Source organism: Anser brachyrhynchus (genome assembly GCF_964034855.1).
Source record: "Anser brachyrhynchus genome assembly, chromosome: 7".
NCBI lineage: Eukaryota > Metazoa > Chordata > Aves > Anseriformes > Anatidae > Anser > Anser brachyrhynchus.
The window spans coordinates 34,707,620-34,732,150 of NC_137701.1; the positions used below are offsets into that span (position 1 = coordinate 34,707,620).

General features: G+C 42.5%; 3 protein-coding genes across 10 annotated transcripts in view; 1 reads left to right on the top strand and 2 right to left on the bottom strand.

Annotated features, from left to right (window-relative positions):
* The window catches only part of MGAT5 (alpha-1,6-mannosylglycoprotein 6-beta-N-acetylglucosaminyltransferase), a 119,331-nt gene extending 111,943 nt beyond the window's left edge, over window positions 1–7,388 (top strand). For both annotated transcript variants that reach the window (XM_080600755.1, XM_080600756.1), the window contains exon 17: window positions 78–7,388. In XM_080600755.1, the coding sequence (XP_080456881.1) occupies window positions 78–276 (199 nt within the window). In that variant the 3' untranslated portion in view covers window positions 277–7,388. The remainder of the gene's footprint in view (window positions 1–77) is intronic.
* Window positions 3,374–13,320, bottom strand: LOC308198412 (uncharacterized protein). 6 transcript variants are annotated; one of them, XR_013953886.1, is made up of 2 exons: window positions 9,017–13,197; window positions 3,374–8,326 (listed from the first exon to the last, which is right to left on the bottom strand). XR_013953886.1 is itself a non-coding variant. In XM_080600774.1 (2 exons), exon 2 carries the CDS (start codon window positions 10,727–10,729, stop codon window positions 9,812–9,814), a length of 918 nt encoding a protein of 305 aa, XP_080456900.1. In that variant the 5' UTR covers window positions 10,730–12,300; window positions 13,218–13,320; the 3' UTR covers window positions 3,374–9,811. The 6 variants fall into 6 exon arrangements, 5 of the variants coding, with proteins under 5 accessions (XP_080456900.1, XP_080456901.1, XP_080456898.1 ...); XM_080600774.1 differs by adding an exon at window positions 13,218–13,320 and having other exon boundaries at window positions 3,374–12,300; XM_080600775.1 differs by adding an exon at window positions 13,218–13,318 and having other exon boundaries at window positions 3,374–11,528.
* Window positions 13,321–13,351: 31 nt separating this feature from the next.
* The window catches only part of TMEM163 (transmembrane protein 163), a 98,370-nt gene continuing 87,190 nt past the window's right edge, over window positions 13,352–24,531 (bottom strand). For both annotated transcript variants that reach the window (XM_080600777.1, XM_080600776.1), the window contains 3 exons: window positions 19,378–19,489; window positions 15,931–16,072; window positions 13,352–14,479 (listed from right to left, as the gene is read on the bottom strand). In XM_080600777.1, the coding sequence (XP_080456903.1) occupies window positions 14,419–14,479; window positions 15,931–16,072; window positions 19,378–19,489 (315 nt within the window). In that variant the 3' untranslated portion in view covers window positions 13,352–14,418. The remainder of the gene's footprint in view (window positions 14,480–15,930; window positions 16,073–19,377; window positions 19,490–24,531) is intronic.

The following is a 24,531-nucleotide window of genomic DNA, read 5'->3' on the forward strand; positions in this document are numbered from 1 at the left end:
TTTACTTTATTTTTAGTGAGTTTAGTACTGAACTCCCATAAAGTCCACTGACTTTGATCATGTGCTTCACTTTTTAGGCATAACATCGAGTGTCTCACCATCGAGTCTGTGAATGATATTCTGGTCCCCTCCTTTGATGGCAGAAGGAAGCACTGCGTTTTCCAAGGTGACCTCTTACTGTTCAGCTGTGCTGGATCCCACCCAACCCATAGAAGAATCTGCCCGTGCAGGGACTATATTAAGGGACAGGTAGCGCTTTGTAAAGACTGCCTATAGCAGCAGAAGAGCTGCTTTTGAGTTGAGGACAAAATGTAAGTAGTTTTGAGAGGAGCTACTTATTACTTCCTGCACTTTTGTCCAGGTTTTTGGCTGCAGGCAGAGCTATCATTGCTGGGCAGAATTATCTACTAAGAGAGGAAGGATTCATAACAAACAGCTAACTGATCTTTTTTTTCTTATAAGAACATTTGCAGTGTAACTCTTCAAATTGCTTCATCTGTTTGCGAAGAGAAATGAGTTTCGTGTTCTACAGTGATTTGAAGATGACTGCACAGAATAGTTTGTAGAAAATTCCCACACCCATCAAACTTCCTTTTTGGTTCTTTGGGTGACGTGTTTTCTATTTTTTTTAATGAGTTAGAACATCCCCGACCATGGTTAGCTAAAGGATGTCAACATCATTCCAGTAGAAAATTGAAAAAAAAGTGTGCTTGGGGGTGGGTGCAGGGGAAGGGAGGACTACAATTTATTATTAGGTGCACTGTTTTGGGTCCTGCTTTATCTCGAATGGCTATAAAGTGGCTTAATTCACAAGAATTTGGAATCACAAGATAGCTCTGTACCTGTTGTTGGGTTATCTGGGCCCAGTTCTTTGGTTTTTTGTTTGTTTGTTTGTTTTTAACGTTGTATTCGACAAGGTATTGTCTGCACCACGGCTGCCGCACCACAGCAGTCTGAACAGCAAGCATCACGAGTGAGCAAACAGGCAGTTGCCAGAGCGTGACACACCTCGGTGACGCGACAACTGGCTAGGGTGGTGGTGTTCCTCGGTGTGGAACAGCTACAAGAACGTGCTGCCGTGTTACGAACGGACTCGTCCCAGTTTACTGGTCCCTTTTAGAGAGTGACCCTTGGAATTTGCCCACGCTTCTGTTGTAGTCTGTCTACTAGAAATACTGTGTGAAGCAAAAAGTATTCAGCATCTTTGGAGCAATATTATCGTTAGAGCCTCAGTTTGCTGCGCCTTCCAGTAGTTAAAGTGTTGCTGAATGACATAGAAAGGTTAAACTAAGCTAACTATAATTATTGTATGGTAGAAATGTAAAATGTTGTCATAACTAGCTAGGTTTTTAAACAGAAACTTCTTCTGAAGAACAAGAGGAGATAAACAACTGGTAAGAAAAGTACTGATCAATCTTAGGGGTTCTTTGATCATTTTTCTCTTTAGAGGGGAAGGTTTTCTTCTTCTGCTTTTTTGGTCTTTTGTTTTTTAACAGGCACACCAGTTACAAAATGAGAAAAAAACAATTCAAGAGTTTGAATTAAAATCAAACTTGATTTGAAGCAGTGGGTTAAATCTTCTTTTCATAGAGGTGATTTTTTGTTATTTTCAGCAGAAGGTGGCATGCCTGACAGCACCATTTGTAGTCAGGAAGTGACACGCTAAGGTTAGTGAGAAACAACTCTGCAGTATGTTTCGAAAGCAGCCATAGTCTGCATGTTCAAAATTCGGATGTGCTCTCATCATATTGGAAAAAATCAAATCAGCATGATGGTCTTTTCATAAAGGTTAATATTAGCAGGTAATCGTGAAAAGCACTAATGAAAAGCATAGAAACCTTAATTTTTCCTTTTCTGGATATATCTGGTCAGATTTTTCTTGTAACTGGCATTCATTATCTGTGTGAGCATTCATGTATCTCCTCACCTACCAAAGACCAATCAAGGGAAACGCCATGTAAGCTTGGATAAATTCTTCAGAGAACAGAGACGTACCAACTGAAGGTTTCAATCTGCAAGCAGTGTTAGCTTTCTCAAGTTTGTTTCCTGCCTCAGCACTCCCGAGGGTGTCACGCTGTACCACCCCTAACACTGCTGTGGACTACGGAGGACCTAAATCCTGAGCTTGCTGAGCATCCACAAAGCATCCGTGGGAGATACTGAGCAGCAGCAGTACCCCTGACTGGGTTGTGAGGATGATAAAATCTGCTGTATTTTAGGGTAGTTTTCCAAACCCAGAGCAATGGGGTCCTTTAAGGGGAGGCAAACATTTCATATGAAAAGAAAACAAACACAAACTAGTCTGAAAACTCTAACTGCTAGCATATCCCAGCACTTGCTGCAGTCAGCACAAATGTAGCCTGCAGTTGTTTTAATGCCCTCGCAAAGCTGGGGGAGGAGGATTAGAAATGCCTCTGAGCAGGTGCAACAGTTCACTTTGTATTTATATAAAATATTCCCCAAATAACTGTGCATATTTGTGCAACTGGAAAATCCTGCGTATTAAAGGAAGTCCATGCTTCTACCTGGTGCTGAAAGTCCAGGCGACAGCTGAATTGGTCTTTTAGTTCAGCCCGAGGTTCTTCAGGCAGGCATTTAATTCAGAAGGACATATCACAGAATCACATCAGAAACAAAGATGTGTGTGTGTGCACTTACGAATGCAAACCGCGTAGTTCTGGCTGTAGTGTAATTCCTTGCTGTAAATACCGATGTGCTTGATGCCCACTGCTGTATGGCCCACGTGGCATTCTGCTTTTTATTTTGCCTCTAAACTTTTATAGATGGGGAAGGTTTTGTTGTTATAAGATTTTCTGGTCTAGTGCTTTGCTCAATGGTAAGTCTGCATTTACCACAGCAGGGAGAGTCTGTTATAAGCTCTGTTTTTTGTTGTTGTTGTTTTTTTACATGCTGTAGCACTATTTCTTTCTAATCTACTGAACTGAATAACTGCATACTGGCAAAAATGAAACAGCAAACACCAATGCCGCTTGCATTTCAGCCAGGGACAAAGTCTCTGAACTGGCTTGAGGATCAGTTGGGTCTGATCCTATTTCCACTGAAACCTATAGGGAATGAGTCCTTAATCCTAAAGAAAAAAGAATCGAGGCTTGTAATTTCATAGGCCCATATTATTCATTTTGAACGTAGTAGCTGGACCTCTATTTTCAGAAGAAATATTACTTTATGAGATGCAGCTTCAGTCTAGATTTCTGTAAAAGGAAAACGTCATACAAGAACTGTAAGTGGATAAACTTTGAAGTGCTGATACTGCACTGCCCCGTCCCCGAGCAGCGTTTGTTTGTGCATTGGTCCATAAGGCAATCCACCCACAGACAGGCACTCGGCAAATCCACATGGGACTATTTAAAAGTTTGAATGATTTAGTAAAATGTGTAAAAAAAAAAAAAAAAATTAAATTAAATTAAAAAAATCCACGTTTCAGGATAGAAGTCAGCCTTCTGTCCGCATTCCAGAACTATTTCCCTTCCTAACTAAAGGCTAAAGATGTAGTCCGAGTATTGCACTTAAGGGTATTAGAGCTGGGGCTGTGCTACTGGCTTCAGTCCGAGAGCCGAGCTTACAGCTTCCTTTACTCCGAAATCAGGTTTTTGCATGACTTGCGTTTGAATATGTTGACCCGTGATCGATGGGAAAAAATGTCAAAAGTTGCATAGAAAAACATTTTACAAGCTTTTAAACATATCTCTCATATCAAGACATTCTTTGTTTTAAAATTTTGTATTTTTGTATGTGACCTAGTTTTTTCAAAAGATCTTGTTCCTACGAGATTAGAAAACTTGAGAGACGCATTTACATATTTATTAAAATTAACATAAAATTATGGCTTGCCTTTGAAAGGTGAAGTTGGTAAATACACACTGTTTAAAAATGCCAATATAAACCTCATTTATTTCATATATGCAAGTTGATTTGCACATGTATAAATAGAGTTGCTTTTTGCATTTTTTGCTTAGTTTCTTGGTTTCTTTTTGTACTTTATAGTTGCAGCTCTGTGTTTGTTTATATCAGATTGTTTCTCCTACAAATATTTAATGTTTATGTGCCTTTTTTTTTTAACTTTGAGGTTTGGATGGGTGTTTTGAATGTGGACGCTGTCTGAACAAGTATAGTGGAACACTAATTGCAGGTAAAAGTGGTGCTTGATGAGCATATACCTGTTAGCAGGATGAATTTTGAATGTTTTTACATAGCAGGGAAATTTATTCTAAAAAAATACAAGGTAAGGGTTAGTAAGATAAAAGAAACTGTAACATATTAATGATTCTTGCAAAAAGTTGGTTCTGAAAGCAAAATACCCGTTACTGAATACCTGTAATTTGCCAGGCGTGCTCCTGCTAGGATGGGATGTCTGTCTAATGGCCGGAGAGCAGACTAAAGCCGTTATATTCCCCAGGGAGACAATGCTAACAGAAAATACCTAGTAGTCATATCTGATTTGATCAACAGGAAGAGCTAAGATCTGCGTTCAAGTTTGCGAGGAGCTTGGTTTTTCCGATAAGGATGTCTGTAGGTGGAAATGCACAGGGTGAGCCAGGTGCCCCTACAGTCCTTTATGACACCTGAATTTATGAGTCTCAGTGGAGAGGGAGCTCCTTCTGGCTGCGCATCTTACTGCAGATGATTTTCCTTTTAATGCTACTGCTTTGCTGTCAGAAAGGCATTTTGCCTAAGAGCTGCTGCCCAGGTCTCGGCAGAATGGGTCTGTTTGTGGACAGAGCCAGGATTCTGCGTGTTCCCCGTCCAGCTCCGCTCCCAAACACTTGTACCAGATCTCAAAACGTGCTTACTGGCAACATTCAGCCTTGTTCAAAGTTTCTGTCAGCTGCAAATGAGGTTGTTAGGTACATCTTCTCTCCTTACCTGGTCACGCTGTTGCTGTCCTTTAAATCCTACTCGATGTCCTTGGTTTACCCTTTGAATGAAAGATACTCTCCCCTCTGAAAAGCAAGTGGCCCCTCTGCGTTACAAAGATGATTTGCAAGTTTGCAGCTCTCAACATAAACAAAATTCAAATTGCTTTCCTAAGTATATATTTTGCTCAAGGTACATTTCAGGACCAGATTTTGCTCCTAGGAAAATAAATTAAAGGGGATGAATCAGGCTGGGTGCAATCTCATCCAAGTCTAATTAACTTCATGACTCCCACTGGCTTCAGTGATAGTAGAACTCCTCCTTTAATTTCTCTGCAAATTAAAAAAATGCAGCTCTCCCTTTTTAATAAAGCACTCTGTCCTACAGCACAGAGACCAGACGCTCTCAGGTTACGCTGCACGCATTATCAGCAACCGGCTCTGCCTCTGCTGTGGCACCTGCCATCGCCGGCTGGGTTGGCGTTACTTGTTCAGGAGTGTCACTTCAGAACTTGGCTGACTGTCTGTCCAGTCTACGTTTTGAAGTGCTGGGGGCAGTGGGGGCTGTTTTTTTGTTGTTGCTGTTTTTAAAGAGTATTAGTTATCCATTTCCAGTTTTACAGTCTTTTTTTCCAGGGGTGCTAACTTTTTTGGCATGGCTATTCCTTTGTGATGTTTGCCCTACGGCTGCTATGCCTTCAGCTTTTGACTTGTGATTTCCATTTGTAGTTCTCCGTTGATCCCATCGTTTTAGGGGCCACTGTAAAGTCAAGGAGAACGATGCACTGACAGATGTATGTTTCTCTTCAGGCTGAAAAGGCCTGGGACAGATATGGTTTCCTTTACATGTGCTTTAATACTGCTGTAAGTGTAACATCAAAACCTACTGTTTTATGGGCAGTGACTTAGATCTTGTCTTCACATTTTTAAACAGCTCTATAGTTTTTTTAAAGTTAGTTTGTAACTTCCAGATACTGTATTTAAATGGAACATGTAAACAGCAAGCTCTGTGTATCGAGTGTGAAATGTTTACTGTAGGAATGTGTTGAAAATACCAGAGGCTGAACCTCAGATTTGAGGCGTTGTTCGTGGTCTTTTTCCAGGGAAAAACAAAGTGCAATCATTGTCGAAGCATCTTGCTCTCATGGGAGTAATCCTTCACGTATTCACCTCATGAAAACCAGTAGTACGTTTAGATTCAGCAGGCCTCGCAACAGCACTAAGCCACCTGCTTATTAAAAGGGTAAATAAATCAGGTCCTCGAAGTATTGATAAAATGAGTCATAACCCCACGTCCCACACACACAGCGCTTAAAACGTGATCAGCTGTAACCAAATCAGAAGCACCTTTCTCTGCTGGGCACTGGGGCGGGCATCTTGCACTGAGACGCCGTGTCCCTTTATCGAAGGCAGGTTTTGCATGGGAACAGCATCCCTCACGGTGCACGAGGGCTTGCAGAACCGATGCATCATGGACCCTGCTGTCTCCACGTTTCTCAGCAGGGGTAAAATGCACTGCTGCCTCCCTGTACCAGGAAAAGATGCCTGGATCACAGTGTGCTGAGGTGCCAGCCAGCCCTCGGGTGGCACAGCCTGCCTCGATCCCAGCAGCTGCAAAGGAGTTCGAAGTATCACACAGGTACACGATAAATCGAGTTAATCTAATCAACTGCGGTCTGAAGGCAGTTCATTTTAACAGGGCTATGCCCACAACTAATTCGTTACAGTCATTAACAAGGCTGTAGCGATACAATGACAGTGAAAACCATTTTTAAGAAGCCCTGGTTTTATTTGGTTTTCACAAAGAAGTACAGCAGAGGAGGAGGAAATGGCAGTTTTACCAAAGGAAAAAAAGAGTAAATATTTTGAGAAGGGTTACCCTGAAGATTCTAAGAGAGAGAAATGACAAAAATAGGGGAATATTCGCAAAGCTAATTTGAGCTTAGAGAGGTTTGTCTCCTGCAGCTTGCTCGGCTGGCCACTGCAGGGTCAGCCTCCGGAGGGTAACGTGGGGCAGCTCTCTGGGCTCTGGTCTGATTCATCCCCTGGAGGAGTCTCTCCATGGGCAAAGGCTGTAAAATTCTGACTAATCCCTGTAGCACCATAAATGGGAGAAAACAAACAAAACAAAAACCTACTGAAATCTGTAAAAATACAAAGCTGCTTTTTTCAGACAGTGATTTGGAATCAGTGAGAGTTTTTAGGTGTCCGTGAGCTGGCTGGTACCACGTGTTCGGTTTGAATTCTCTCCTAAAATCTTGATTCCTTGTTGTATTTAAATGGTTGTGTTCCACTATATTATGTTCAAGCAGTTCGATTCCAAAAGAACAGAACACAGTGGTTCGCATACTGTCAAGTTACTGGGGTTCAGTAGGATGGGATTATTTTATTATTTTTTTTTTTTTTAGAAAAGTAAATGTCTGTACTTTAATGGCATAGAAAAATGCTTTGTTTTCACTGTTGTAGAAAAAAACTAGGGAGAACTTTATTTTTCAATAAACTTTTTTCTTGTGTGATTTGGACTTATGATTGTTTTGTGCTTAAATGGGGAGCCCACGAGCTGCCTGTTCCTGAAATGGCATCTGTGTGGCCTGTTGTGGCCTGGCAATTCTGCTGCTGGTGCTGGCCCACCTCTTGAGAAGCCAGCCATCACGTGAGCCGTCCCACCTACCCACGTCCTGGTGATCGGAACAGGCAAGTAACCATCTTCTGGGTTTGGTTTGTTTAAATCTGTGTTGGATTTAAAAAGGCGTAATATCAGGCTTCATTTCAGGAGGCAGGTCTGCCACTGCACTAGTTAGGCATTCTCAGTTTCCTAGAAATTTCAAGCACAAAAGGAAGATTTGGGAATTGCATGGTGAGATGCTGACATACAGTATGTACTTGCGTAGTACATTATTTCTTTCAAAACTAAAAGCTGGGTTGTGCTAACATGGCCTTACGGAGCGTTGTCTGTCAAGATTTAAGTTCAAACGCAAAGAGCTTGCGCTGCTTAAGAAACGCTCGCATATGGAACAAGCGATCAAGCAGGAAACTTCAGGCCAGGCGCCTGCATCACTTCAGTTCGCATCGCTCTGATGCCTGGGCTGGAGTTGCTGCAGCGGAGAGCAGCTGGTGGGTGCTGCAGCGACCTCCTGAGAGGTGCCAGGACTGTGTAAGAGACGTAACTTTTGTCGTCAGGGACTGGGGCGTGCAGCCCGGGCACTTGATAGGTGCTGTAATAAAATGCCTGGGAGGTTATGAGCTGATATATCAAAAAAGACATGCAATATGTCTACAAAGTGAAATTTCTTATGCTAAACTGTCAGTTTATTTCAGTTGCATCCGTTCTGTTTCTGTCCAATTCGGTTTTTGTTCTCCCTGGTGAGCCTGAGCGAAAGGTCATCTCTTGTCAGCTTCTGCTGGGAACATTGAGAGGTTTCAGTGGAGCCATCCAGGCCTAATAGAAGCGTCTAAGAGGGGAGCACAGATTGTATTTGGTAGTAAAATGAATAGGGGGGAAAAAAAAGGTAAAAAATGAAGACTAGGAAGATGAGCTCTTTATGTTATAGAAATATCCATTTGTAAGACAATTGCTTCATACTTTTTAAAACTACACTGGAGGGAAGCAACTGCTTTCTTGGCTACAACCACTACCTTTTTCCAAGTTTGTATGTTTTGGACTTTTTTTTAATCTAGTCACACAACTGAGTAATTGAAAGTTAGAATAGTACAGAAAGCTGTGACTATCACCTTGGGCTTGTCTTTTTCCCCTTTTTTCCTATTCTGATTAATGACACACACCAATAGTAATCAATAGCATTAATCAAGATGTCAAGCTGAAGCAAGAACGTGAAATGCCTGCAAGCTGGGAGAAGGCTTGTGACTTGGTTTTGGATATGCAGCTGCAGATCTTTTTGAGAGCTGGAATGAGGGATCTTAGTGCATCATGACTAAATGTGATGGTTTTCTGCAGCAGGTTGCTAGCTGTGCTTCTGAAACAGCCTTACAGCACTCTTTCTGTGGGGTGAGGTAGCTGAATCTGGTGAGTGGCTCACCAGCCACTCCATCCTATGGACATTTTCTTGGCCTACTTCATCTTAGGTTAAAATAGTTAAAAAATAATAAAAAAAAAAAAGGTTCTGTGTTGCTGTTCAACATACCTCAATTCCCAAATGTTTGTTAACTGATTCTGATGTTAGCAGAGGACACTCCTCACTTAGTTCTGGTTATTTTGGGGAAGGTTTTCTTTCCTGCTTCATGTCCCTAATTGTTGTTCAGCTTTGACATTATAAGGAGACATCTGTAAGATGGCAGGCAGCTAGAGTCAGATGTGTTGCAGTCACGTAACAGAAAAAAAATGTATGAGCGCTGGAACTTGGAATAAAACCCACACGTGTTGTGCAGCTGTATTGGAAAGAAGATCAGTGGGGGAGATTAAGTACTAAGTGCTTTAACTCTCGCATATTTAGACTGGTTTCAGTCAAACTCCAGCTGGTAGAGAGCCCACAGATGGAAACATTTGCAGTGACTGCTCCCCTCACGCTGCTACTTTCCACTTCAGCATGCAGCAGACAGCTGACTGCCTAATGATGCTCCTAATTTACGGTTGTGCTTGTCGGGACTTGCACATTTTATTACTGTACTGATTAGGGGGATTGTATTTCACTGAACGCCTCATAGTAAATCTTTGTTGCCAAAAACTTGGGGATGTTTGCACTGAGCAGGCTCCGGCTGTGAAGTCTCACTTCACCGTTGCCCTCGGCCTGGGGGACCAAAGGTGTTGCTTTGTGCACAGCTGTGACGAGGAAACCTTCAAAGCAAAGTGTGCCAGACACAAACGCTGGAAGGGTAGCACCATCTCTTAAAGAAATTGTACCACGGTGTGAGGCTTTGCTGTTCCAGCCGGTAATGTCTGGTGCTCACGATATGATCAGTGCAGCAGAGCTCTGAAGCACTCAGTCGGAGAAGCCCCCTCTCAGCTTTGATTTCCCCCCTCCAGAGCAGGCAGGAGGCAACGTGACTTGTTCAGGGCTGTGCTGTGGGGTTGGATTCTGCTTGATGGCTCCCTTACTCCTTGCAGTGTGCTGAGGTGAAGGGTGATGGTCCCGTGGGGCCCGGTCCCGTAAGGCCCGTGTCATTATGACGTGTGAGTTCTGAAAAATACCAGAGTTGGTGGCAAGAGCGTTAGTGGACAAAACGGGATGTGTCCTTGTTACTGGTGAATCAGGCTTTAAACATCGTAGCCCTTCTGTAGAGGCTTTGTATAAAATGCCTTCTGCATCTGCTTTCCGTGGTGGTGGTGCCACTTCTGGGTGTGCACATGGTGTTAGGGTCTTCTCCTCTTGCATGCTGCCAGAGCAGCAGCCGTGCTGGCCCCGGTGGGCAGCCAAAACACAGTACCTGCAGTACCAAACAGGTAACAGTCCCGAACTGCCCAGGGCTTCCTCAAACGCTCGGCTTGTGGCTGAACAGCAGAGGCCAGCATCCAGCTCCTGAGCGAGGGAGGAACAGCAGGAGATGTCCCTTGACTGTCTGCTGGATCGTTTGAATATGCTCCAGATGCGTGACCCAGGCCCGCAGGAACACGTTTCGGTGCGCTTCTCCAGCACAGTCACGGGTACTCGGTGAGCACGGTGGCAGGCTGGCTGGCGTGTGTGTGGGCACAGCACCGCTTGGTGGCAGGGCTCCCGCCAGAGCAGCAGCAGCCTCCTGGAAGCAGCGCTGAGAAACAAAGGGTGCTGCGAGCACAGCGAAAGCACTCTCTGACTTGCACGTCCTGGACGGATCAGCTGCAGAAATGCACCCCGGGGACACCTCTGGGCAGCAGCTCCGGTGCTTCCTTGCCTCTGTGGCTGCAGCGGGAGCTTGCTCATTTACGGCTTCCCTACAAGCTGGAAGTGGACTCAATCAGCACAGGATGCTAACTTGGTGATTTCTGAGTTCCAAAAAAACCACGTAACTTGTAACTACAAAGGGAATGTGATCAATTTCCATTATCTAACAAGGGAAGTATTCAAAATGTACCATGTCCCTACCTGGCGTATGCAAGGCATGGCTTGGGGCTCAAGGCTGTAGCTGCTGTAATCCTTACCGTGAGAGTTTTTGATAGCTTCCTTCTCTGCTGAACTACAAGGCCAAATTCAAAGCCTCTGCTCAGATTCATAGTCACTTTCAGGGATTAATTTGCAGCTCTGAGTTTGGGCAGGCTTTAGTGAGCATCAGTTTGCACTCCCTGTACTGGCCAGCGCTGTGTTTTGTCTGAACACAACCTTCTTCCTCACGTCCTTTGCACAACAGAGAGCATCTGGTAGTGCTGACAAGCTTCTGCAGCTCGTGATCACCAAGTGAAATACTATGTTGGGCAGTGCCAAGGTCCAGGTGAGTCATCCTGAGCTACCTCAGCTTTTGAAAAGTCCACCTTCAGTTAGCACAGCTGAGCACTTGTTGTATCATTAGCAAGAAAACAACTGGTGCAGACATTTACTAAAGAAAACCAATATAGAAAGTGTTACCTTCAGGTGCCCAGCTAGGTCAGGGCATTTCAGTAAACTGGAGGAGCAGTGATTGTTGTTCCTTACGTAATGTACCAAAAGAAGTGGGTTTGATGCTAGCTGGCTTCATCGGCATGTATTTGTTCTCATCTCTGAGTATCGTTATTTCCTGGTCTTTTTCCTTTGAAGTCATACAAGTGTTTCAGTTATTTTCTTGTATTTACCTGCTAATATCAGAAGTGCTTTGAAGCACCTGAAAAGTTTCTGCAGTTGTGGATAGGATAGGATAGGATAGGATAGGATAGGATAGGATAGGATAGGATAGGATAGGATAGGATAGGATAGTTCGAAGGGACTTTCAAAGATCCTCGAGTCCAACTGCCTGACCACTTTCTCACCAAAAGCATGTTACTGAGGGCATTACCCAGCTGCCTCCTGACCACTGGCGGGGTTGGGACATTAACCACACTAGGAAGCCTGTGTCACCGTCTGCCCACCCTCACGGTAAAGTTAATCTGGTAAGAAAAAAGATGAAGTTGTTTAACCTCACCTTTTCCAAGACTATGTAGCTGGAGTCAGTACTTACAAAACATCCTCTAAGTAAGAGGCGTGAAACTTCATTTACTCAGCCTTTACCTTTGCTTCATGCAGGAACACATCTGCATCGTCCTGTGCTCAGCATTTTAATAGGCTTCATTAACATTTGTGCTGGACACTGGTTTGAATGTCCTACATGCTTTCAGTGGTCTAGGACCGTGTTGCCAAGATTATATGAGGATTTAAGCATCTTGCCACAACCAATTTTACCTTCTGGCTTCTCTTCTGAAGCAGTTGGCGCCGGGCTCTGCTAGAAACCTGCTGCTGTAGTGCACAGCCCTGTGGGGCAGCACTGTTAGTAGTTCCCAAGTGTCGTTCTAGTGGCTAGCAGTGGGACTGGAGAAGTAACAAAGCCCCTGGAGAGGTGGAAAAGGGTAAACAGTGCAGATAGAACTAAAAAAAAAAAAACACACATGAAACGTGTAATACAGGTATGTTCAGGCTATGGGTCTATGACACTGATGCTGAAGATGCTTGACACAAGCGAGTTCATCAGCAGGGAAGTGCCCGTTTCGTGGCTCTCTTCAGGCAACTTGGAGTTAGAGAAGAAACACAATGGGAAAACATCAGGACTAAGCAAAAGCATAACAAATTAGGACCTTGTGCATGAAGAAAGGCCTTTGGTATGTGCCATTTAGAAGTCCACCTTTTGTACAGGGACAACTCCTCTACACTAGGTCCTTCTGGAGCTCTTGCTGAATGCATGTATAAAGGACCTCCTCTGTCTTGTCAAGTGTTGTACTTCCCGCTTACACTGAGTGACACGTGATGATGTCTAACATCACCCAGTGACAGCCGGGCATAAGCAGCACCAGGATACTGATACTAACAATAGTATAAAGTTTGTTTACAAGCATTTATACAAACTTGATCGATCCAAGATACATGTAAACCAGCTATAGCAGCAAAACAAAATTCATTTTGCAGTAAAGCATTTTCTGTTATGTTTCAAAAGGAAGGGAGTGTCACCTTCCCAGCGCTGCACACCTCACGTAGGCACTGTCAGGTCAGTGAAACCTCGGGGGTCTCTCCCTACACGTATCATTTGGCGTTTGCTTTTAATAAAGATCCTTGAGGACCTGGCTAAGGACTTGCTAAGTGACATATGATGGGAAATATGGTTTTAGATAACACAAGGTGCCAGTAAACAGAGTCCCCACTTTACTTCAGTCACTAAACAGACACTAAACTACTAATTGTAGGTCTACTGTCATTTACATAACCTATTGTAGAGTAGCTAGAAACAGGAATTTCTAGCTACTTGGCTACTTACCATAGTCCTATTTCAACCTCTACAGTGGACTGTCTGCTATTTTTTATCCACCTTTGATAAACAGAAGCAACAATACTGTCTCTGTGTTGTGAAAGCCAACCTGAAATATATAAAATAAAGAGAAAATGGATATAGCCAGAGAATCCAGTTTAATAGGCTGCTATACAGGAAGACTTTGCTCTATGATACATTCTGGAAATAGTTTTCAAATGTTACTTACAGGTACTGTATAAAATAGATACCAGTTTTATTGACTATACATCAAGATTCTTTGATAATTTAACCTGCTATTAAGTAATACATAAGACGTGTGATGGAAGGTGAGCAACACTTTACGGAACAATCTAAGTCTAATAAATAGATCTCTATCTCACCACCAGGTTGAGCCACTGCTGTGTCATTGTCAGACTACAGAGCAACCACAAAGTCACACACGCTGACACACCTGTGCAAAGTACAATAGAAGATGAGAATCCCATTCCTCAAGCAGCTCCCCTTCCTTGCAGGACTTTTTGGCTTGGTCTTTACAGTAATACTGCGTGTGCTTGTTTGGTCCATGCAAAGCAATGGATGGTGTCTTGTTAGGAAAAAATAGAATTTAAATTGAGGAGGGATAGTTTCAGTTAGTTTAGGATTAAAATGAAGTACCTCTCTGCTCACAGAAAGGTTTGCAACTGCTCTTTCTGCGGGTCTATTTAAAAAGGGGTGGAAGAAGTAGCTACTTAAGTGTTTCAAGCAACACAGCTCTTGGTGTCCACTCTCTACATGGGGTACTCTGTTAGCCAAAGAGGTTAGCAAGGCTTGCACTTCTGTTACAGCACATGTTGAGGAAAATACAGGCTGGGGGAAAAAAAACAGGATCTGAAACTGGCACTTCTTTACCCACAGGTTTATCACATCATTAAGAACACTTTCACTCTAGAATATACAACATGGCAGCTGGGTTAAAACTGCAAACTGCATGTTTTCTATTTTCACAGGAATCGATAGCATACTTGACAGAAAAATGCTGCTGTTTCGCTGAATTGCAAGCAGTGTGCACATATGCCAGTTTTACAGAGAGATTTCCCATTAAAACAAACTTTAACAAAAACAGACCACGGGAAACAAACCGCATAGTTAATAAAATACCATTGGCACCACTTGCCAAAATGCATGATGCTGTAGGTCTACAGTCCTTACAAAGAAGAGGGTGTGATCTTCACTCAAACATTTCGTAGTGGCGCGTTTGCCTTACGCGGGGTACCATGTCAATGAGCAACCTGCAGGGGAGAGCACAGGAGAGGTTATGTAGAGACACAAAGGAATGCCCTAGAATTGGGGGGCTTTATTTAATTATAAACACGAGTTTATTTTATAAATAAAAGAGAACTCACACGTAGTAACCCTTATCTTGCTTTCTCCTGATCAGAGTTAATTCCACCCCAAAACTGATTCTGCCCAAAAGGGAGTCTAAAACTTTATGGAGATGGTGTTGCCTTTAGAAAGCTTGGACACACAGCCGCATTTGGAAACTGAAATGCGCAGCAGCAGTCACTTCTGGCTAGGGAAGATGGGGCGTTAGTGGAAGAAGGCATGTTGTAGCCACCTGATTGCCACACAGCTGCTGTAAGGAGGTCTCTAACCACACAGAACTGCAGCAGTTTCAGCAACTGGAAAAACCAGGTCAGCTGATAAAACAGAATTCAGTTTTATCCTTTGTTTACTTCATTATCCCTTACTGTGTCTTGGTGACACAATGGCTGAGCTGACTGTCGGGCAGAACGATGGCACGGATGTAGCATAAATTTCAGAGGCTGTACGAAAGGTTTCCAATGCTGTTTGGTACATTTAAATATTTTGGTACTGATTTGCTGCTGCAGTTTTCCAGAATAGCTAGCTTTGCAATTGAAGTAACAGCAATTATAGTGCTTTTCCAAGAATGGTATTTCCCATTAAAATGTTAATTAATTTTTCCAAGTTTAAGGGGAAAAAAAGCACACAGCTTCCAGAGGGCTTACTGCAGCCTAGGGCTAGTTCTCAACAGTGGTGACTCCAATTAAATAGGTTGCTGCATCTCCCCCTTTGTCTTATGGCAGAAAGAGAGATGAAACACAAAACCCTTAGATTCCATGCTGCCAAGGGAAACTGTGGCAGTAAAGGAGCATGTGGCAGAGCTTCGCTTGATCTTACTCCATTTCTGATGTCACGAATCAAGAAATCATCTTACAATTTAGTGGAAACAATATTATTCGAAATACAACTGGCTAACCTGCAGTTCAGAAGTTGCTACAGGGTCAGACTAAGAAACAAATCAGAGGTAAGATCATTCTTTAAGCTTAGGCATCTTACCTTAAAGCTATGGTTTCTCTGGAAAAAATAGTGCTGAGAAGTGTCTGTAGGAGTAGCATAGAGTGATCTTACCAAGGATTTTTTTTGTTTTGTTTTTTAATATTTCAAGGCCAAATCTCTAAATTCAGGTATAGAAAGTCTCCCAAAAATTACTCCAGTTTCTCTTTAGGTTCTCTTCCTTCCTACTGAAAAGAGACAGACAGACAGACAGTCTTTTGTCCTTTTTCCTGCCCTGTGCTTCAATATTGGCAGCTAGTCTAACAAAATCCAGTGACAGATTTTACAGGAGTTGTGTTGACATTTAAGAGCTATAGCTTTTTCCATTAAAAAGACAGCCCACCTGCAGTATATAGTGAAACACCTACTGGCAGGAGATACTCACTTGATCCCATAGGCAAATATTGTTAGTCCAATTAAAACTCCTATACTGCCATCCAGAAACCAGACAGAAGAATTGTGTTTAAAAACTTCTGCGCTGAGAAGGATGGAAAATCCCATTATTCCACCTACAAGAGAGTTGAAACCTAGACAGGAAGGGAAAAAAAGAGAGAATCAAATCTCAACAACCTCACATGAGGAGACAAGGTCACCTGTAGGGAGAAAAGCTGTGGTTGCAGTGGTACCACCAGATAGGGCAAGGACCCATGCACAAGGTGACCTGGGCATTTCTACACACCAAACTTTGAATACTTGGTGTCTGACCAGTGTTTTGTAAGACCTCTGTCACTTGTCAGTTCTGATTTAAAATATTTTACATTAATTTCCCCATACTGTGTCTTGATTTAGTCGGTCCCAAACTTTTCGTTCTTTGTTGGGTTCCAAATGCTAGATACCTTGATGACAAATGAAAAAAACTAACTTGAAATAGTCTATGCTGTGTCATGAGTCAACTCCAGTCAGCTGCTGCTTATACTACTTACCCATTTTTTTCCAGTTCTCCATGTCTGCCAAGAACCACGTACATGGCACTTACTCCTGAATGTCTCCTTCGGTCCAGGCCTCCCACATCCCATCCCTACCTAAGCTGTGTTTTTTTTTTTTCTGAAAGATGTAGCTAAGACTTGACCTTCTATAGCTGACATACTTGTCTAATCCATCCGTATTTTGATTAAGATGCGCCAGACTCCTGTCAAGGGTATTTAAGTGCAAAGGAAACCCTGGCATGGAAAAGCACGTGTTACCTAGCAAGACTGTGGCAGAATGGGGAGAGAAAGGTTTCAGGCTCCCTGACCTGTGAGAAAAGGGTTTGGGGCTGTGGTTTTTTTTGTTTGTTTGTTTTCCAACTGTGGTCGTGCATTCTGCAATAGGAATCTCGAAACTTGCACGTAAGTGCTTGATTACTGAATTAATTATACCAGTCTAGCTAAACCAATATTGACACAAAGCACTCGAATGAGATCCTGATCTTTTTTATTCCCAACCAATATAACTTGTACTGCTTATACTTGTCAATGAAATACGGTGTGTGTAAATATATTAAGTATAAATTAATTAGCTATATATTTAAACCAGTGTTACTTCCCCTGCTCCAGCTTAAGTCAGATCCCATCAACGTGATATGCAAAAGGCAGGAAATAGTAAGATATTTTCTTGCTATTATTGGCTGACGGTTCCAAATGATCTAAAAGCTACTTACAAAGGAAATTGTCCTCTCTTTCTGACTGTCGTTCAGTCAAACCTTTCTTTGCTGGGGCGGCAGGAAATCAGGCTGCAGGTATGAGTCCCACGTTCTGTGCATAAAGCTTACTAGCACAGGACACAACAGGTGGCTAAATCTGGGAGGGAAATGGGTATCTAAAACCTACAGGAAAGTTGGGTGACACTGCCTGTCTGCCTCATTTCTGCACTTGTCCTTTGAGACGGTGCAAAATTCAAGATAGGAAAGGGCTGCAGTAATTATCCAAAAGGCCATGAACTTTTGCTATACACAAACTGTATAAATAACATTTTGCCTTATCAAGACTAAAATATTAAGGCTTTAAAGAGCTAATGTTGTAAAGCCCTATTCTAAAACATTGTTCTAAAACATTTTTTTTCTAAGAATATATATCCTCAACAGAGAATCTAAAGTTTTGGAAATAAACCGCTTTTTCAGGAAGAAGAATGTGTGCTCAGCTTACTCAAAACAGTTTGTGCTATACAGCCAGTGATCACAGGAGGTAAAATAGCAGGAAACAGAAAACACTAATAAAAGAAATGCAAGGGAGTGTTAAATCTGTCTCAGACACTGAATCACATTGTCTCCTCCTGAGTGTTAATAAACCAAGTATACATGTAAATATTTTTCGTGAAAGAAGGTATCTAACTACGCATGGTAAGATCAGCCTCCTACATTTTCTAAAATAGTTGTAGAAAGAAGAAAATAGAGATAAAAAGCAGAATGAGTTAACTGTATACTTCATTCCCTAATTTTTTAATCAAAGGATGAGCATGCTTCAGCTCAGAAACAATATAATTAGCACAAGGATGTAATTATGGGCAAAGTGACTTCTGTGTTATACAGAAGACCAATTCAGAGCTAAAGTTATACAGGAATTTTTCAGCTAATGTTTTGTCTGAAAAAAAAAGTTGATTGTTTAAAAAACAGGGCACCTTTTTTAAAGGGAGGGTTAGTCATTTGCCTGCTTAGAAATAGTTCTAAAACAGTCAACACATCTCACTTACACTCTGACAGCAAAGGAAGTCAGACTCACTGGTCTAGTTCCCAGGATCCTCTCCAGAATCCTTTTTGCAGGTTGCTAATCTTTTTGTTTCAAACAAAAAGGGGGTCTGTAGTAAGGAATAGGAGCACTGAACAACACAGTCTATTGGGAGAGAATTACACATGCAGGGAGGCAGTAACTTACTCCTACCCCCCCGCACTGCTGTTTTGATTTTTTTTGCTTCTTTTGTATTTATAATATAGGTACTCACAAAGTATTTATATAAGCGGGACAACATAAATTATAAATACTCATGTTATCACACATCACCAAAAAAAAGTAGATTTAAATTACTCATACTAAAGCAATTATATGTATCCATAGAGAAAACTCAAAATTGAGTTTCCTTAAAGTGAAATCTTAGCAGAGGAAAACAATTTATATCCTACAGTCCCTGAATCACTAACACTACTGTGTATCCTTATGGAGCATTTCAGGCTGCTGCTGTCAAAACAGCAACAGTTGGGCACTACACAGCTGCACCAACAGCCCAGTAGCAGTGAGGTCTTCCCAGCAGTGTCTGAGTTTCACCTTGTGACAAACTCTGGCAGGGGGTGGGACGATAGGCAAAGGCATTGTTTTCCATGTGATATCTTACAGGCTCTACAGAGCAAGTGGCAGGTAAAGAACCAGGGTGACAAATTACATCTACAGGGGCAGCGTGCATGAAGGCTGATCGCTGCTGAAGGCAGGAAGGCGTTTTCTGCTACATACGCACTGTAGGCATGAGTTTGTTCACCAGGTGTAGGCAGCAAGGATGGATGTGACTTCACCAAAGCTATATAAATTGGTGTCGTAGCCCCACACTGCAATCTAACCTCTGACACACATCTAATTAATAATATGCTCTCTCTCTCTCTCTCTATATATATATATTTTATTGCTTACTATCTATCCATTAACTGTTTGACTTCCATCAGACAAACCCATTTCAGCTATGTCTTTACGTAAGATTCTAGTGGTACCACAGATTGTTCTGGTTTGGTTTGTTGTTTTTTTTTCCAGTGGCTTTCTCTTTTTAATACTCTTCCAGAGTTGCCCTTGTGCGGGGGGTCACTAGTATCCTCCGTGTCTACAGCATTCCCTGGGGGAGTCTGTACGTGCAACAGGATCATCTCCACACTCACCGTCAGTTATCAGCGCTCTGCTTGTAAGGACCTTTCCCAGCATAAATTTGATTACTGCCAAAACAGTGCAAAGGATGCCACTTAAAACGGAGACGCTATACAGAAAATCATCCTGGAAGAAAAGACATCAGGCGTTAGTATATCTTCTGGTCCTGTCCTACATACTGAATGACAAATAGTACTAGTTAATATGCAATTACTTGCGCCACTGAAGTATACAACCTGAGAAAAAGATTTCCTGAGTTATGACTTTCATGACAGCCGGTGCTTATTCTGTTTATACTACTGTCAGTAATTGCTCTTGCAAACATAATTAATGATGGTCCCAAGCAACACAATTTGAATGGACCCAAACTCCTCAGATTCAGATTCTATGCCTGCTGGGCTGACTGCAGACTGCCTAGTAATCTGACGTCTAATGCAATCAAACACAAAGGCTCTGCATGCAGGATAAAAGACTGAGAGCAAAATCCCACTTACCAGATCTTTGTTGATTTTTTTTTAATGTGAGAAATAATAATTTAATTCATTTCTGAGTCTGCAATTGCTTTGGTTATGTTTGGTTTCCCTCTTTCCTAAGGTAAAGTCTGGTCCAAGCTACAGCCATAGTATGAGTTTTGCTACTGATGTGCAAAATTGGGTTTAGCTCTTAGAAAACAAATTTTCACTGGGCTTTCATTTCAAAGCTACAGAAATATCCACATTACTTAATTTGAATACATAACATGAGCTCCCTAGGCTCCCCTGATGGAAAGCTGAGTGCCTATGTAGGGCAAATTTAATTATTGTTTAACATACGTTCTCTAAGAGGTCGTCTGCAGGCGCCTACCTCTTTCCCCTGACTATTTTGTGTTCAGCTGGGGTGAGCAGAGCCACTTCTGGGTGCTGAAACACCGGCGCCACAGCCAGGTGCCCAAAAGGGGTCCCTGTGCTTCCTCCCCAGTGAGGTCCATCAGCCCAGGGGCAATGCAGAAGCACTACCATGCCTGCCTGCCATCTAACCACAGAGCTTTGGAATAGATTAATTTATTACTCTTAATAGAAGCTTTAATTTAAGCTGTTGCAACATCAGTAGAAATAAAGAAAATAGCAGGAATATATTTTTTTTTATCTGCAGGTCTAAGTGGGCCAGTGCCACTGGGACCCTGTTACCGATTAAAATACCCTGGCAAAAATCCCCGTTGATAGTAAACGCTGTCATAATGATTCATCATCACCTCCATCCATTTTCGTTATTTCAGCAGCAATTAAACACCCAAAGAAATCAAAAAAGGGTTTTGAAAGCTGCTTAGGAAGATACTGGGAACTGGATTACTAATGTAATGTGCTCACATCCCCAAAATAATTTATTCCGTATGTTTTCCTACATTTTTTTAAGTTGTATTTTCCAAGTCTACTTCATTCTCTGTCAGCCATGAGCTCATTCTCTCTAGTCCTGGCAAAGTATTGAACAGCAAGACGAAACGCACCGAGGGAAGGAGCACAAAACAGAAGAGGTTAGAACAAAGAACTAAAGCAACTGGGTAATGGTAAGAAAAAAGGCATTTGTGAAATTATTTTACCAAAATGACTGGAAGATATCCAGTCAGTTTTGGAGGGCTAGGGAAATACTGGGAATGTTTGCTTGGTGTCAGCCTCGCGAGTAAAGCTGGAAGCTTCCAGAAGATCTGAAACAACAACAAAGCTTCCAAAGGCTGAGTAAACTTTGCAAGAAATTCCTGTCAAGTTCATGCTTCTAAATGTTGTGCTTCTTTCTCAAAAATGTATAGTTACCATGCCCAAAGATTTAATTTTGATAGTTTGACAAATTCTGATTAGTCTTGGGATTGTAATCTCATCTAAAATTTTATTAAATAGTTCATCTGATACTGCATAACAGAATCACAGAATCGTCTAGGTTGGAAGAGACCTCCAAGATCACCCAGTCCAACCTCTGACCTAACACTAACAAGTCCTCCACTAAACCATATCGCTAAGCTCTACATCTAAACATCTTTTAAAGACCTCCAGGGATGGTGACTCCACCACCTCCCTGGGCAGCCCATTCCAATGCCTAACAACCCTTTCAGTAAAGAAGTTCTTCCTAATATCCAACCTAAACCTCCCCTGGTGCAACTTTAGCCCATTCCCCCTCGTCCTGTCACCAGGCACGTAGGAGAACAGACCAACCCCCACCTCTCTACAGCCTCCTTTAAGGTACCTGTAGAGAGCGATAAGGTCGCCCCTGAGCCTCCTCTTCTCCAGGCTGAACAACCCCAGCTCCCTCAGCCGCTCCTCGTAAGACTTGTTCTCCAGACCCCTCACCAGCTTCGTTGCCCTTCTCTGGACTCTCTCGAGCAGATATGTGTATCTGCATATGTGTATCTAGCACATATGCATACACATACGGATATGCGTATCTAGCATATGTGTAAGACTTCAGAATAACCTGAAGCACAACGACATGCTCCCTCAACGTAATGACCACAGAGTCTCTACCCTGAGCTAACAGTCAGAGTACTGTTCTCATGCCATCAGGCAGAATACAACTTTTCTACAGATGAACAAGTTTGTTTTCACTTTCTTTGCAAGAGTAAGCATGGCGAGCAAACCTGCTCATGATCCCCTCGAGCTTGAAGGACCTTTTTTTTTTTTTTCCCCTACAGAATCTCAACCCAGCTAGTCACCAGCTGATAGGAACTGCCTTTCATCAGTTATTGACCCTGAAAAATAATAGTATATACTGTCATCAAAATCAGTCTAACAAACAGCTTTAGTGACAGCCAAGGCAACTTATATGTGATACAAGTTTCTGAATAAACTCATGGAGTGAATTTATGAATAGGCTTTTTATCAAGGTTTCAGGAACTAAAAAGTCTTCCTAAGTTCTTTTTTTTTTTAATAACAGAACACAAGCTCATTTGTTGCTAATACTAAAGCGACTGGATCAATCATAGCTCCTTTGCAATCACAATGGACATAGAAAGGGAAGAAGGTAGAAAACCCTGCTCTTAATGTGAACACCTCAGTAATTTCTTGCTTTAGACTGTGCAGAATAGACTTTCAGAAGATTCTGTTATCTCTTTTCGTCTCTCTAAGCAGTATTTAAAGAATGATCGTCGCAGTTTTACACAACAGCCACAAGGAGGCGGCCGATACTTCAGTACAAGGCGAGGAGACAAAACTGAAGGAAAAAAAAAAAAAAAAAAACCTACATTCACTTTCCTCAGTCCTTTTCCAGGCTTGCTGGATCTCCAGGCACCCAGCTGGAAGAAGCAGCGTGAAGCTACATGCTGCTAGCAAGAAGGTTTTGTAGATGTAAGAGATGAGCTCAAAATCCGCGGTGAAGCCCAGCAGCTTGGCCAGCACCTATGGCACGCAGGCCGAGCAGGTGAGGCAGCAAAAGGGCAGAAATCAGCTCAAAATGCTCCTTGGGGGCTACATACAGGATTAGAAGCTGGAAGCGGTTTAGGAGAGCATCTGGCTGTGCTGGTACACCACCAGCCTGCAGGATGTGACCGCTACAAGGGGCTCCACAGATTACCGGATCCCTCAGGGCTGCTGGGTGACAGGACTTGGGGCTGGCGCACCCCCCTTGCTGCAGCACCGCGGGGCCTGAAGAGTTAAGCACGTCATACTGTGGCTGTGAAATGCTTCCCATTAAACTAACCATCATTTGGAGAAACGAAGACGAGAGAAGCCATAACAGAGAGCCAAATTAATAAAATAAGCCTGGCCATCTGGCACCGTCTCCCTCAGGATCTTCCCTCAGTCATGCCCTCTCTGTAGCCCTTGCCTTAGCATCTGACGGTCATCAAGAGCACAAAGCAAATCTAGCCAGACTCACTACACACATTCCTGGTGTTATTTTAATTAAAGCAGCAGCAGCAAATTGGGACAGATGATAAAAATTTAAATTCTGATCATTTCCATATGATAAAGGCTTCTCAGCCTTGTAAATAAAGCTCTTTCCTTTTCCATTTCTTTTCATCATATTCCCTCATTACTATTACACTGTACATGAGACCTCAATTAATAGGCACACATCATCTGGCTAGATGGCCTCATGTATAAAACAGCAGTGTACATAAAGCTAGGTGCTCATCCTGTGCCGCCATCTCATTACACAGCACTCTAACAGCTGCAATGTCCCAATTTAAGATTATTTTTTTTTAAATGCAAGATTTTATGCCATGATAGTTTCCCAAAAAAAGAAAGCTTTCCTAGGATGCTTTCTTTGCTCCTAAAAAAGGAATAATAGCAGTCTGCAGGCAGCTTTCCTGCACTTTATCCGAATGCATTGTCCCCACCAGTGCAAATGAGAACAGAGGTCTTCAAAAACGTGACAACATTTCTGTCCCTGCTTTCAAGGATCTCACCAAAAGCAGCAGTCATCTTATAGCTTAAGGAAAATTTGTTGATGATGATGTTGTGACTTTGATCTCTTTCTGAACCTACTGTAAAAACTACAAAAAAAGCTGCAGGGGATGCTTCAGTGCTTGACTTAGTAGGTGGAGACATTTTAACACAATTCCCAGCCTAGTAACTGAATTTTAGCTGATTTGTGCTCCTAGCCTTTTCCTAGAATGTCTTACTTGTTCTGACCCTAATAATTTACTCGTATTTCATACCACATTATTTCTACCATTTTTTTTTCCATCTGTCCTTCATTTACAAACCTTTCGTTTCCTCTTTTGGGGTGTAGAAATGTTCTCTTTTCACCCTAAGTTTACAGCGTTGAGTAAAAAGGTATTTATTGGCATGGGAGGAAGAAGGCCTCTCCAGTGTTCCTCACCAGTGGTGGGTCTCCTTCCTCTGTAAGCCTCCACCATCAGCCCCCCACCATCGCAGCCGGGAGCTGCTGGTACCACTTCTTTGTCCCGCTCTGCCCTTCCCACAGAAGGCGGCCTCTCACCATGCCCCACCTCTTCTCTGCTGAGTCTTGCCCAGGAAAGAAGGGTTTGAAATAAAATGAGACATCTTGGCTGAGAATGTAGGGACGTATTTCTGGAATGCTACAACTGCCATTGGCAGAAGTGATGTTGTGACTAGCCCAAACCACGCCGGATTTGTGCTGCTAAATACTGATTTTCCCCATCCCTGCTGTTTCACATATCCCCACGACGACCTTTTTTCAGTCCAGGACAGGTCACTATCCCCTCCAGTGCCCACCAG

Coding starts and splice junctions, on each gene's coding strand:
- LOC308198412 (XM_080600774.1), bottom strand. CDS start 10,729: ATGAGCAAGCTCCCGCTGCAGCCACAGAGGCAAGGAAGCACCGGAGCT.